This window comes from Globicephala melas, chromosome 8 (genome assembly GCF_963455315.2).
Source record: "Globicephala melas chromosome 8, mGloMel1.2, whole genome shotgun sequence".
NCBI classification, from domain to species: Eukaryota; Metazoa; Chordata; class Mammalia; order Artiodactyla; family Delphinidae; genus Globicephala; species Globicephala melas.
In genome coordinates, this window is record NC_083321.1 from 82,693,294 (window position 1) to 82,708,879 (window position 15,586).

At 37.9% G+C, this 15,586-nt stretch overlaps 1 protein-coding gene across 1 annotated transcript in view; it reads left to right on the top strand.

Annotated features, from left to right (window-relative positions):
• GUCY1A2 (guanylate cyclase 1 soluble subunit alpha 2) overlaps positions 1 to 15,586 on the top strand; it is a 434,531-nt gene that overhangs the window by 25,842 nt on the left and 393,103 nt on the right. The window contains exons 2-3 of the mRNA XM_030836049.2: positions 6,693 to 6,754; positions 14,409 to 14,530. Of these exons, the coding sequence (XP_030691909.1) occupies positions 6,693 to 6,754; positions 14,409 to 14,530 (184 nt within the window). The remainder of the gene's footprint in view (positions 1 to 6,692; positions 6,755 to 14,408; positions 14,531 to 15,586) is intronic.

A 15,586-nucleotide genomic window follows, 5' to 3' on the forward strand; every position in this document is an offset into this window, starting at 1 on the left:
ACTGTCGTGGTCTCTCCCGTTGTGGAGCACAGGCTCCAGACGCGCAGGCTCAGCAGTTGTGGGTTACGGTCTTAGTTGCTCCGCGGCATGTGGGATCCTCCCAGACCAGGGCTCGAACCCGTGTCCCCTGCATTGACAGGCAGATTCCCAACCACTGCGCCACCAGGGGAGCCCCATTTTTGCTTTTTGTAGTTAATTATCTGGACTACCAATTTTGTTTAGGAAATTACTGGTGTAGTTCACAGATGATATTCCAAGTTTCCTGAAAGGTGGCTTAATCTCTGGTACATTCTGACCCTCTGTTTACAAGTGCTAACTTTGCAATGCTTTACTTCAAATGACCCTGAGAACTATGAACTTCTTATATGTGTTTTTTAGATGGGAAAATGGAGGCATTTTTTTCCCCAAGGTATTTTACTCCCAGGTGAAGAGATTTTGGCTAATTTTATAAAAAGGTCAGTAGCACAGCTGGGCTTGAAATACAGAGGTCCTGACTCAAAGTTCTATATTTAATTTGCGGTGTTTTTTCCTTTTTGGCTTATATATAGTAAGTTTAGTCAAAGGCTGGGAAAATTCATATTATGCCTGGATCTTTAGCAAGACTGACAATTACTACAATTACATGTCTTTCAGAAGTACCTATGCTGGTTATTTGACGTGACTTATTATTTTGACTAGTTTTGTTAAAAATACCAATCATATAATTTGATCCATTGGTGTCTACAGGCCTACCCATAAAGATAGGGTATCTAACATTATAATTTTGATCACTTTAAGTGAAGAAATTTGGCATATCATATCCTTATAAGCAAAATGCTCTTATGTTATGAAGAAAGTAGAGATCTTTGGATTGTGATTTGGAGGATGATGAAAAGGTTCCTTGCTCCCTAATTTATCTCTCACTGACCCTCCTATTTACCAAAATTCTACCTTTAGTGGTTCAGACCATCTTATATGAAGTAGGAAAGCCCATTTATACCATCATTTACCTTAGTAAGGATTGAGGATCAAGTTTTTTAAGTAGGATTCCTCCTAGTACCATCTGGGGTCAGGGTACTAAGAGGATTTCAAATTTTGATGAAGGAAGGAAAGAGAATATGCAATGATGATTTTTGGAGACTATTCTGGGAGTTTAGATGATGGTGGTGGGGATTTGTCCTATCAGAATGCAGTGTAACTAAACTGGACACTCAGAGGGTAGGGAAGAGGGTGAGGGAAAGCTAAGGATGGGAAAGTGAAAGTGTATCTAAGACAAGATATTCATGATTTTTGCTTATGGTCTTGTTTGTGTACATATGTTTAAAGAACATTAAGTGTGTTGTCAAGAAGCAAACAATTAATTTGAAACCATGTGATTCTTCATTTTTATGTTGATGTTAAAAAAATGCTTTCTTATTATGGAAGTTTCCTAGGGGAAAAAATGCTCTTTTTGTAAAGGAGGGCTTCTAATCTCTCTAACTTTGATTCTTTTTTAGTCAAATGGTGATAATATCAATCTAACTATGTCATTGGATTGGTGCAAAGATCGATTGGGATAATATGCATTAAAAACATGAAATGTAAAGTGCTGAACCAAATACAGGGTGTTAAAAATTATGTGCAGTACAGGTTGGAGATTAAGTGCGTGGATTCTGGAACGGACTACCTGAGTTTCAACCCTGGCTTTGTCTCTTTTTACCTGTTGACATAGGACAACTTAAACTTTCTGTGTCTCAGTTTTCTAATCTGTAAAATAATAACCTATCTCATAATGTTAATGTGAAGATCAAAGGAGTTAATATATGTAATGGGCTTAAAGCAGTGCCTTGCATAGATTAAATGCAACAATCGTATTAATTGTTGCATTGTTATGTATGTGTTAGTACAAAATTGAATACTGACATAAGTGCATGGGAGTGAATTACTTGGAAATGCTTCAAGCAATATAGTTCTCTGTTTACCTAACAAATCATATTTAACTATGAGCTATTAGTGGAACTGTGTTGATTTAGCAGTTATGTGTGAACATCTTTCAGAAGCTTTCTTCTTTTGATATTTGAGTAAAGAAACTACTCTCATTAATGCTGACTTATTCAGGTAACTTTTATAGAGTATTGGTCTTGATCATCATGTTTATATCTTACATGAAAGGTTTTCAACCCTGACTAACATTAGAAGCAAATGGGTCTGCCAGTTGTATTGGAAAGTTTGAGGGTGGCACTCAGGCATTGGTATTTTTTAAAAGCTCCCCAGGGGATTTTAATTGTAGGCAGAGTTGAAAATCACTGGCCTAGAGCAATAGTAATTAATTATATATCCATATCATTTAGTTTCTGACACTGAAATATATTTTTTTCATACTTAAATAAATAAAATGACATGGCTATTTATGGATGTTTCTTTAAAGGCAGACCTATTGTTTCCATTAATTCTGTAGCTTGCGGTTTTGTGTTACAAAGCAGAAATGAGAAGTTTATTTTAAAATTATCTGTGGAGTTTTGTTTGTTTGTTTTTGGCATGATGAAGGCTGTATATATTTTAAAAATATATAGGATCACAGAATAGTAAAGGTGAGAGGGACCCTCAAAGCATCTAGTAGAAATATTGCACACTTTGAAGCCAGTCCTGGCTTGCAGTGACTGATTCACTTACGAGCTATATGATCTTGGGCTACTTACTTAATCAGTCTGAGCCACAACTTCATCTCTGTAGAATTGAGATGTATGTGTACTTTGTATGATGACAACTGCATTTCATGTGATACACACACACACACACACACATCTTGACTCCCTGACTCCTGCCTGATCCCCATACCATCTGGTGCAGATATCTAGAGCAGAGACTGTGTGGGAGCCTCTGCAGGGCTGTCTGAGCTTGAAGGGCCAGTTGCTGAGAGCTGCTTCCTCCCACTACTCAGGGATCATTTCTCTGGCTCTTTTTGGATTATTTCATGGCTGGCTGTTTGGATCCCATGACTTTTCATGAGCATAACATTTAGTCTGTGGGGGTCAGTCACTGCTAAGTAGAGTGAAGCTGTTAATGAGACTAGAGATGAAGACGGCTTCTTGTTGCCACATGATGGAAGCTTTGGGTACTTCCTCTTTGAGCCCTAGACAATACATGTGCAGGACACAGATGGCTGCTTTCTCTTTCCAGCTGTCTTCCTGTCCATTGCTTCTTTGTGTTGAGTAGAGACAGTAGGAAGCTACTATCTCTATCTTAGTTTGGGGGAAGGAGAGAAAAAATTACAGACTTCTTTGATTTTCTTTTGTATGATAGGGACAGTGGATTTTGTCTCCTTCCCAACCCTTGTCTTTCAGATCCTGTAGCATATGGCTATAAACATATTACATCATCCAGCTCGCCTGTTGCACATTCTTTATGTCATAAGAAGGAGGTTCACGGGTTGTTTCTAATTAGTTATAAAGTATAATGCTTGAGGTATTCATCTTAGCTATGGTGCATCAATGTCCTTCCCACTTATAGGCCTGGATTTAGGTCTATTCTCAATCTTCTGAGATTTCTGCTTTTGTCACCATCTCTCTGGACTGATCTGAAGGTTTCATTGGAAATATTTATAAATTCAGCTACCATTTTCCTATTTTCCCCTCAGCTGGAATAGGCACCATCTTCTCACTATTAGTATTAGTGGTAAGTCTATTGATTTTTTTAGCTGATGAGGATCTTGAAACATTACACTTGTGGGGTGGGTGTTCTAACATAAACTTTGTACTCCACTAGATTTTGAGACTCTTGAGGGTAGGAACCCAGTGAACATAGTCATAACTATCATTTATTATGCACCTACTATGTACTAGTGACTTCGGTTTAATTATTTCAATTAATTCCCATAAAAATAATGTACACATAAGGAATCATTTCAGATAGCTTAAGTAAACTGCCCAAGGTCTTCTAGTTCGTGAGTAAGAGTTGGATTTTGAACTCAGTTTGATCTTAAATCCTCTTTTCTAAATCATCTTTCCAAACTCCTTCTTAAAGAAAGGATAGATACAGATAAGAGGGATGGGATTTTGGTCTGTTGAAGGTTGGATGGAACTGGTATGGAGTTTCATTCTTAAAGAAAAGGAGAGAAGATCTGCAGATCTTCAGAGCCCTTGCTTTTCCCACTAATCTACACTGACTTGCATCACTGGCGTACATTGACATTTAGTAAATGGACCCTACAACCCTCAAGGCAGAAGTCACCCCTTCAGAAGGCTTTGGCCCATGTGCAGGTCTTCACTTTGTGCTTTTTATTCATGCCAGAGAGGCTCAGATTATGTGAAGATGTCTCAGAATCAGGCAAACTTTGAAGAAGATTGGAGTGAATCCGTGGTAATAGTCCATGGTGAGGAGTCAGGTCTGTATTGAAGTCAGCCTTGGCTTTCTGAAGATCAGGGGATACTCTGCAGTCAGCCTCTATGCTTACAGTTCAGACCACCAGAATGTGCCCACTGGATTTGGCAAGCAGTAGGAAGTATATAAATCTTTATGAAGTTGAAGCTTTGTTGAATGTGCCCAGAGAACATTTTCCATTTAATGTATTTGGAAACTATAAATATAATTCCCGCTGGGGAGTAAAAGTAATTGCTTCAGAAAAGAAAAAAGTCAGTTCTTTAAATGGCTTAACTCCTTTCACAAACATTTGCTTTTTTTAATGACTGGGAAATTCCTGGTACAGGAAAATAAAATGTCCTTTGGTACAAAGGAGGTCATTCTGGTCTTAACTGACCCTGTGCACTCTAGTTCCTGTTTTCTGTTCCATATTTTGTCACCAGAGGTTATTGGAAGGATAATTCCTCTGTGGATTTTCACTGCTTTTAGGGCATGTTGCCAAAGAGAAAGTTATCTTGGCTCAGAAACTGCCAAAGCAGTTCAGAAGGCTCAGATCCCAGGGGTACTGAGCCAGTGACTGATAATGACTTGATTTAGGTTGGCCATGGGTTGGATTTTTAAAGCACACTTTTTATGTGTGCTAGGTTTGCTGTGTCTGCTTCACCCTCTTCAGATTTTTCAACAGACTCATTGCTTCTTGAGTCAGGAATGATTTTCCTTTCCTAGGCATGCTATTCTACTTTGATTCTATTCTTATGAACAGAAACATCTGTACCAGTTTGAGGCCTCATGTTCCTCTTTTTAACCTAGTATAAAGGAAAAACAGCTGTTGAAAGAAGTTGCCCTGTATCTCTTTCTTTGAACACTGGAGGCTGATTTCTCCTAAAATTAATTTCTGAAATGGCTTGGCTAAAGTGAAGAATATATCTGAGCTCTTAGATTTGCTCAGTGAAGATGTTCTCCTAAATGGTAGTGTAGAATAGTTCTCAGTGGATGCCCTTGATTTAATTGAAGCTCAGTTTCCTCAAGCTTTAAAATAGCCATTTCCAACCAAGGAGGATGTTGAAAGTATTAGGTAGGGAGATTTTTACATCTATCCTGGACATTTTTCATAGAGAGGTAAACATGGAAGAGGTTCAAGTGAACCCTGACAACAATCTCTGTAGTCTCCTTTAAATTACATATCTTTAAGACAATCTCTTTGAAGGATTAGGGATGGGAAATAAACTGATATTTATTAACTGCTTCTTAGGCAGCAGCATTGTGCTAGATGCTTTCTGCAGATTACCTTTTTAGATTTATATAGGTTTGTGTGGTTAATTAGTGACAGCCCACAAGATTACCAAACTACCATGCTGCTCTCACATCTTGAAGGGTCTGTGTCAGAGTCATTATAACCCCCCAAAATTCATCCATGGCTATAATAGATCAATGTTTTGATAAGCTTTTTTTTTCTTGCTTGATTAGAAGTTTTTATTATTTAAAAAATTCAGGGCTTCCTTGGTGGCGCAGTGGTTGAGAGTCTGCCTGCTGATGCAGGAGACACGGGTTCGTGCCCCGGTCCGGGAAGATCCCACATGCCGTGGAGCGGCTGGGCCCGTGAGCCATGGCCGCTGAGCCTGCGCATGCAGAGCCTGTGCTCCGCAACGGGAGAGGCCACAACAGTGAGAGGCCTATGTACCTCAAAAAAAAAAAAAAAAATCACACCCTTGCCACTGAGAATTTGGTTCTTATTATAATTTGTTAATAAAATCTGTGTTTTAAGATCTTTGAGTCACTTTCATGCCTCCCTAGGTCTGAGACTCCAAGATGAGGCTCTGTTGCATAAATAAGTCTAGAATAATTCTTGCTCTGGGATTAAGAAACTCTGTCTTTAGCTGTCATGGGGAGGAGAGGATTATAAAATTCAGTCATGAGCTGCTTAGGTATTTTCTGCAGATCCCATTTCTTGCCCCAAACACTGTGGCCCCTCTGGGACACTCTAGAACCCTTGCTTGAAATCTCTTGAGGAAGTCAGGCTTGACCTGGGCATTACTCATCTTGTTTAGTACACCCCTCTCCACTGCCCGCAATGTCTAGGTTTATTGTAGGCAGCCAATGAGTATTTTGTTGAACTTAATAGCTAGTACAAAAGCATTGGGGAAAATATGGCTAGGAAATGCTATCATATTTGAAATTGGGAAATTCTGGGTAATTGCTGAGTGCCTCATATTATTAGTTCTTGTGGGGAAAATACATGGCAGAATTCATGATGGGTTTATATTGTAAAACGAAAACTCTTATGAGATGAATCAGATGCTACATATCTGCTTATGATACTCAGAATGGGAATGACACTGATTTGCTGATAATGTATTATTATTATTATTCTGTAGCCCCAGATGATACAGCAAACTCTCAAGAGGACATTGCAGTATTATGAGCACCAATTTACTGGGTAAGTAAAAATGGATTTTGGCTATTATTGGGGACAAATTAAAGATAATTACTACATAGAGAACAGACCTGTGGTTGCCAAGTGGGGGGGGAAAGGGTTGGGGGAGGGGTGGAGTGGGAGGTTGGGGTTAACAGATGTAAGCTATTATATATAGAATGGATAAACAGCAAGGTCCTACTGTATAGCACAGGGAACTGTAGTCAATATCCTATGATAAACCATAATGGAAAAGAATATATATAAAAAGAATGTAGATATGTATAACTGAATCACTTTGCTGTACAACAAAAGTTAACACAACATTGTAAATCAACTATACTCCAATTTAAAAAAAAGAGTTACTCAAACATAGCTGTTGAACACGTGGGCAACCAAGTCAACCTTATTGCATAATGATTATGATCTCAGTGTGAAGTGAGAGCTCATAGGAGCCCCATGGAGTGATTTCCTTTAGTTTATTTGTGTTGAATCCTTTTAAGTAAAATCCCTTTTGCTAGTGCTTTCCTTTTTCTTCCTTCTTGTGCTCTTACCCTCTCATTCTCATCCACTGAATCTCATATTTTGCCTTAGTAATATCATAAGGTTTATTAGTACCAACCAAGAGGCTTTAAATGGGATTTTAGGATCCTTCAGTAAAGTTTAATCAAATTCACTACAAGCTTAACACAGTTCAGTGAGAAGTGTTTGTTTAGTTTGAGTCACATGCTACATATTTCCTTTATTTATTCCCCATTTCCTGAAATGGTTGTGGTATGATGTAAAGTAAGAAGATTTGAGGTCAAAAGACAGGAATTCAAGGCCTCACAAGGACATAGAACTTTAAAGTAACTTTATCTCTTTTAAAGGGTGATGATGATGGTAACAACTAAATCAAGGATTATATGTCATTATTAAATGAGGTAATTTTAATGGAAGTATTTTGTAAACAGGAAGCTCCAAATAAGTGTAAAGTATATCCTTGATTGGGTATGGCAGAAAGCAGTTGGCGAATACAGAAGCCTAAATTCACTTTCAGATGCAGTCTAGCTATTTAAATTAAATGTACAATATACTACAGCTATTTATCTTTGTAGAAGTTTAAGAACTTATGAGGAGTCAAGTTTCAAACCCTGGTACCTCTTGAAATGCTATGGGGAATCATTTAACATTTATGGGTAATAGTCATTACCATGGAGATCAAGAACATATTTTTGGCTATTAGGATATAGTGTGAATTTTTTTTTTTTTAATAAGACAAAAGGGAGGAAAACTTAGTGGAAAAATAATCTTAGTACCAAGTAGAATGCCATATACTTTAAGTGCTTGATGACTATGTTAACTGTCATTTCAAAGGGAATTGCCCTGAAACTTGGTCATATCAATCCTCAAGAGTACAGTACTAGAAAAAACATATTATTTAAACTCATGAGATGGTTTTTAATTTGAGGGTATTTGTAGTTTTAAATGGTTTATTTTAAGGGAGATAAATAATGTCAAGTTAATCTCTTCCTACGTACTCTAAAATAAAACTTAATCACTCTCATTGGATTTGCTGCTTTCAAGTATGGTGTTTGGATTAAACTAGTCAATGTATTTAGAACAATTCCTGGTATGTGGTAAGCACTACATGCTTGTTTACCCATATTTATTATCATCATTATTTTTAAGATTTTAATGACAATACCAGTAATGAAATGCAAATTATTTCTGGAATTATGAGTGCCCTCTCCGTTTTGAAATCAAATAATGACTGATGAAATAGTCTTATTTGTGAACTAAATTATGTCTTCATGGCAAGTCAGAGTGGGAATCTTATAAATATGATCAAACTAGATAACTAAACTGTATTACTATAATCAGCAGAAAATTGTTTTTTCCATTAGTAGGATGGAGTTCTCTTTCATCTAAATAACTGCCTCAACTCTCCTCTCAATCTCTGTAGACATAGCCTGTGGTATTTCTTTGTTCATTGCCTAAATGGTCTTTCCCTAGTTCTGTTTATTGCAGACACTATTTAAAGAACAGACAGGGTATAGGACTTTCATATAAAGAGGTATCTTAATGTCCTACTGGTTCTAAGACCTAGTAGCATATTTTTGCTTGGGTGTTGGCTACCTTCTGAGGATTTGAAGTGCCTTTGCTCACTGTCTTTTTCTGTGCTCATGCTGATGAAGATAAACAGGGCCATGGTTTCCCTGTCCAGTGTCCTCTTTGCCTTTTTAGAGTCCATCTTTCTGCTCTCAATTTCTTTTTTCAATACTGAAAAAGGAGAGCATCTATGATCGCTAACACTTGGATTAAAATGTATTCACTCATATGTGTTGTTCCTCTTAAGAAAACACAATTTTATCTCTAACTGTGAAAAGGAATGTGTTTCTTACAGTTAAAGGGATTTCAGGCAATTGCAAGCAAGTGCTGGAAAGTTTATTTTACATGTTTCTGGGGAGGTGAGGGTGGGAAAGAGGTGCTTTTCCTAATCCCTGAAATTGGGCTTTGCCTAAAGCTTGTCTTGAAATAATTCAGCTTTTAGGTGTCTAGGGTTGGATGATGAATCAGAATGGGTAACAGAGAGTAGGAGCTAGCCTTTTTCTTTTTAATTTCATAATTCAGCCTCCAACCGCTAACCTTCGCATCTTCCCTTTCCTCTGTTTTGATACTCTGCCTTTGGATCTGCATTATTTATCAGAGCTCCAGGATTGTATAGTCTTGCGCCTTAATGAATTTTTATACCAGTGGCCCATAGAAACTCTCTGAGGCTTTTTTTAGTCTCCAAGACCTGGACTTGAATGAAGTGAGCAGCTGTTCAAAGGATCAGACAGATGGAGGATTGGGAGAGAGTAGCCGATGGAGCCTCTTGTTAGGAAGCAAGATAGCCTCTCTGTACTTCAGCAACTTTATCTTTAAACATTTATTCTGTTCCTTAACTTATCCATTCACTTGTCCATTTATTTATTCATAGAGATCATTCAAGCTGGGAAAATAAGTGCTTAAATAATTTATTCATGCGGTATGAAAATCTTCATCTCTTCATCTCCACTGTCACCATGGTCTCTCAGATAGAGATTCCAATCTAGTTTTCTGGCTTCTACTCCTGTAGTTTCTGATCATGTATGTCTGGGTGGGGCTCAAGAATTGGCATTTCTAAGGAGTTCCCAGATACTGCTGATTCTACTGGTCCAGGGATCATGCTTTGAAATCCCTGTTTAAAACCATATAATAACTTACTGTAATAGAATAAAAGCTGAGCTATTCCTGTGATCTGGCCTCTGCTTACCTCTCTGATTTCATCCTCTTCCACTCCCCACTTTTCACTCCACTCCAGCCACTCCAGCCTTCTGTTGGTTTCTCAACTATACCAAAGCTTGCTTAGCCTCAAGGCTTTTGCACATACTATTTCATATACCTGGAATGCTCTGTTCCCAGATGTTTGCATGGATTATTCTTTTATAGTAAGTTTTTGTTTAAATGTCATATCCTCAGGAAGGTATGACACCCACCTAAAGTAATCTTCAATCCCCTACCTCAATCTCCAAACACAGTGATTTTCTGCTACATTAGTCTCTATTATCTCTCTTCATAGTACTTATCATTAGCTTATATTATCTTGTTTATTTTCTTATTTGGTTATTTATCTTATTTACTCTTACATTATTGTGTCTTTGTAAATGCTTGGTACATAGGAGGAACTAACAGTTTTTTGGGGGGAGGGAGGAGTGTGAATAAATTAATACATTGTACCCTAGAGGTATGTACACAGAGGTATGTATATAGTGGATAAAAGAATAAATTATGCTTCGGAAGGGGGTGTAAAATGAGTAATCCCTAGGGTCCATTATAGTTCTAAAATCTATAGTTCTAGTATCCAAAATCCTTCTTTTTATGGCATAAATTATACTCATTTATTTGCATAGTTTTCCATTTATGCTTAATGTTCTGCTACAATGTGTCAGATTGACTTTGTGGTAAATTTTGATTGCTGTGTAAACTCTGCATATGCAGTCTTCTTCCCTCAATCTAAAATGAGAAAAGAGGGCCCTGACTGTTCATCTTTATGTTAGCCTTTCTTTAACTCAAGCTTCTAGGGAATGGACTAGCTTTTGGGGCAGTGTGGGGTGGGAAGAATAGTGAGAAGCAAAAGTGATAAGTAGGAGACAGGCAGTGTTTACCTTAGGAATCAAAAGGAACTCAGGATTGAGGAAAATCTGGTTTATGGTGACAATTTTTTCTGATGTCATTCTTGTCATTATCTTGTGCCCTTCTCTCTGTGCAGCTTTATTGTGTAGTATAGAGCAATGGACTGCGAAAATGTGCTTGGAAGTAGACATACCAGATTTACTAGATTTAAAGTCAGGTTGTGCCTTTGAATGATCATGGGCAGATTACTTAACCTCCCTGAGTCTCAGTTTTCTCATTTTTAAACATGGGAATAATAGCACGGTAGGGGTGATATTTAAATGAAATATTAATGATAATAATGTGGTAAGTCATATAATCCGCTTGGTATACATAGGTAATCAGTATGTTTGTTGAATTATAATTACCACGATTGTATCTGACTCTTTTGCACCTTAATTTTTGTTGATTGTCTTTCCCATTCTCCTCTTGCTGTATCCTTTACCTGTCCTCCTTGAGCCTTTAAAACTCTGCAGTCGGGCTTCCCTGGTGGCGCAGTGGTTGAGAGTCCGCCTGCCGATGCAGGGGACACGGGTTCATGCCCCGGTCTGGGAAGATCCCACATGCCGCGGAGCGGCTGGGCCCATGAGCCATGGCCGCTGAGCCTGCGCGTCCAGAGCCTGTGCTCCGCAACGGGAGAGGCCACAACAGTGAGAGGCCTGTGTACCGCAAAAAAAAAAAAAGAAAAGAAAAGAAAAAGAAAAAACTCTGCAATCATTTGTTTAGCATCAGGAGTTAAATATGCCCAGTTCATGTTCCAGCTACAGCTTTCTTCTTACAGAGAATTTGGATTTTTTAAAATCTAAATTTCTTCCTCCAGAGTGCCTAATCTAACTGCTCTCACTCATGTTTATACTACACCACTCCTACTGGTCTTTAGCTCACAAAAACGGATTGCTATGGTAGGGAAGACAAAGCAGAGATTTCTTTAAAACGATGATTAGAAAATAACATGATCATCTTTCTGAGATGTAATTTTAATTCATTATATATTCTAAACATCAAAGTATAGAAAAATATGTATTCAGTATCATGCCATTCATCTTATACTTTTTGCCAGAATGAGCATCATTGTGCTAATATCGCAGGTAGGACTGCTGCCAAACTCATATTGGTCTGGGACACCATTTCCTATAGTCATCTAAAGGTATATTATTACTCCTTTTATCACTGTGAGCTCTATGTTTGTTTTATACAGCCAACCTCTGTTCTCTTTTTATTTTGACAGTTGAATAAGGATTAAGCTAGAATAATTTCAATAGAACGTTAGAAGTGAAATTAGGAGTGTGTTAACCCTGCTTATTCTGGGAAACAAGCTTCAGTGATATTACTTATGCTGTCGTGGTCAGATTTTGTGGCTGTATTTTATCTAAAAAGTGATGTAGCTTTTTTTGGATACATTTACATATAATATCTATCTTACTGAATAAAAACAAGTTAGATAAAATCTCATAGCTCTCTGTTTTTGAGGTAATATACTGGGCACTTCATATCTGTTATTTTATTTAATACTAACAATCTATTTCATAGGATCACTGTATTAAGCTAATTTTTACAGATGAGGAGATTGAGACTGTGAGAAAAAATATTTTGTTTAAGGTCACTCTGATTAAAATGGTGGCGCTTGATTTAAAAATAAACCTGTATTTGTCTGTGTTTAATGACTGTGCTCCCCATTCCACCTTTTACTGAGTGATTCCTGCATTCTAGAAACTGTAGTAAGCATTTTGCTTAACTGGTTTATTGGAGTCTAATCTTACAAACATGAAACCCTTTTACTTTTTTCTCCCCAGTCATTTCAAACATGCTATGATGAGCCCTCTTTGATACTAGGTTGGGCAGATTGCACTGTATTCCAAGTACTTTCAGGGAGTATAAAGTCCACTCCAGACCAATTCAAATCTTCAATCTCATATCCAATCTTATTCACTGTCCCTCTCTGCCTGGGTTACACCTTGGCCTGAGGAGCTTGGAATGCAATGTAGAGGTGATATCATGTATTATTGACTCCTCTGCTTTAGGCCAATCCTTTCTGATTACTTTCTCTTCTGATGTGTTATATCGGGCATGAATAAAATGGGAAATAGTAGAAGCCTCGTTTACTTCACTGCTGGTTGTAATAATCCTCTCTTGGCTGTGATGCCCTCAGCAAGGTGCATGTACAGGCTCTGCCTTTACTGCTTCAGATGCCTCAGCTTCTGGCTCTGTGAATTTCACTCCACAGTTTTGCTAGTGTAATCCCTGCCCCTGGCTGCAGCCTCTAGATAGGGAAAGCAATAGGATGGGACACCACCAGCTCACCTTTCTTTAGTGGTATCTCCATATCACTAAATATGAATTTTCCCATGGGAAACCCATAGTTTTTGCCTTGCCAAATAGTAGGACTGTAGGCCAGTTCCAATTTGGCTCTATTTATTTTCCCGGTTAATAACACTCCCTGGAATCTTCTTCCATTCAGTCAGGTATAGAGGGATGATCAGGAATTCCACCACCTCAGCAGATATTCATGGAGGAATGAGATACCTAAGCCTCAGTCTCTATCAGAGGAGATCCCTCTTTCACCAACTGGTCCTCTGTAGGGAATATTCCCCTTCTCTCTTTTACTTGTGTTTGTGTGTGTGTGTGGGTGGGGGGAGATAACAACAGTGCTCTCCTCCTAGGCCAATAACTCATTCTTCTGATTATTTTCTTTCAAAATTTTCCTGTTCCTTGGCTTATGTATGCTGGTGGTGAGGTGACAATGGCAGTGACTATTTAGTCATTTCTTAAGTTCTGAAGGTGATGTCTGGTCTTCTTGGCTACTCTTTTGAAACGTGGGAGCGTTTTAACTTTATTTTCTGCAGCTTTGGTGCCTTAGCTCTAATTCAGAGGAAACTGGAAAAGTTTCAGTCAACACGGGCATTTTATCTTTAAGTCCTCGTAAGAACTCTAGGAGATATCTCCATTTCATGAGGGAGGAAAGTTAGACTAACAGGGATTAGATTACTTGCCCAAAGTCTCACAGATAGAAAAAGGTAAGACCATGATTCAAATTCTGTCAGACACCAAATGCTTTATTTGCTTATTTGTTATCCATGCTAATTTCTTGACTGTAATAGAAGTTAAGATGTGTTTACTTTCAACACAGTTAGTGCTAACGCACCGAATTAGCACTGTTAATTATTCTTTTTCTAGACAAATTCATTATAGAAACAAATTACCAGTAGTTATGAAGCACTCAAGTAAAGAAACATTAGCTATACAAACTGATGTATTTTCTGGTTCTTATCATTTATTTTTTTCACACATTGCTTTCTTGTTAATGATTGCTTCCAGTTCCAGGTCCACATTGCTTATTCTGATGTTAGTGATGGGTTATGCCAGAAATTATGTCTTAAAGCTTCAGTTGTTTGAAAATGTCATTATGCTAAGAGCATAAACACATGCTTTTGTGTATGTATATGAGTGCATTTGCAGAGTCTTTTAAAAACTTCTCCATATACTAATTTTGTTTTCTTCTTAGTTATAGGGATGTAGAAAAGAATTTCTACAATATTTCTAACAGATGCTCCTATGCAGACCATTCCAACAAAGAAGACATTGAAGATGTCTCAGGAATTCTTCAGTGTACTGCTAACGTACTCGGTATAGTAACTATATATTTATAAGGTTGAGAGAGAATGAGTAAGGGGAAGGGGGAAAAGTAAAAAAGAGTAAATGTTTCATTTTCTACCAAAGAGAGATTTGGAGACTATGGTGAATTGAGACCAAGACCTTGTCTTCAAGTGACTTAGTTTCAATACTTCTGATGATGTTTAAATGGAAATTACATGCATGCCATTTAGTTGGAGATTGGAAAACATTACATTCCAGGCAAACTTTTCTAAATATTCATATCTGAGTATTATTAGTCTCCTGTAATCCATATTTCTCTGGCTCTTACTGTCAGTTAAAATTGGGGATCTTCCTCTTTTCTCAAAGTCTATGCTTTATTATTATTTATTCTACTATTTCTGGAATGCCTGGTTGGGGCTGGAGGGTGGCTCACATGTACTCATAGTGGACTCTACAAAGGCAGTGAGGTAGGTCATCTATGGAAGTCTCTGCACCCTGTTTATAGGGGGGTGTCTACCTTGAAAATACTAGTATTTCTGGCAAAGGGCTGTTTTTAGATGTTCCCAACATGTTAAGGGATACTGTTATAAACTGCACTGAATCATGCAGCTATAAAGTACCATAAATGAGATGTCCTATCTTATGATCTGAAGTTCTTGGTGTGTGAGAGGTACATTGTATTATACACAAAGTAGATACCATACCAGGAATATTTTTTGCTCTATTGTCTTACATAGTTTTTTGGGAAAGATACCTCTTTCAATTTTTTTGGAATCTTCTTTTTGCCTCAGAACTCAGACAGAAATCCATGGAGTTTTGGGGAGTGGTGGGGGGGGAACAGCAAATCTTAGTCACTGACTCCATACAAAACTCAGAATCACCTCTCTCAGAATCAGATTTTGGAGACTAGGAAAAACTTGTTCCCCTTTCTTTCCCTTTAGGGTAAGTACTTTCCCTGGAGACACCTGAGTTCCTCCTACAAACAGATTCCAGGTGACCTCAATGCATGAGTTTACCAGATTTTTCTAAACATATCTGACTCCCAGAGGCAGACCTGGCTTTAACACTCAAGCTGGAACTCCAGCT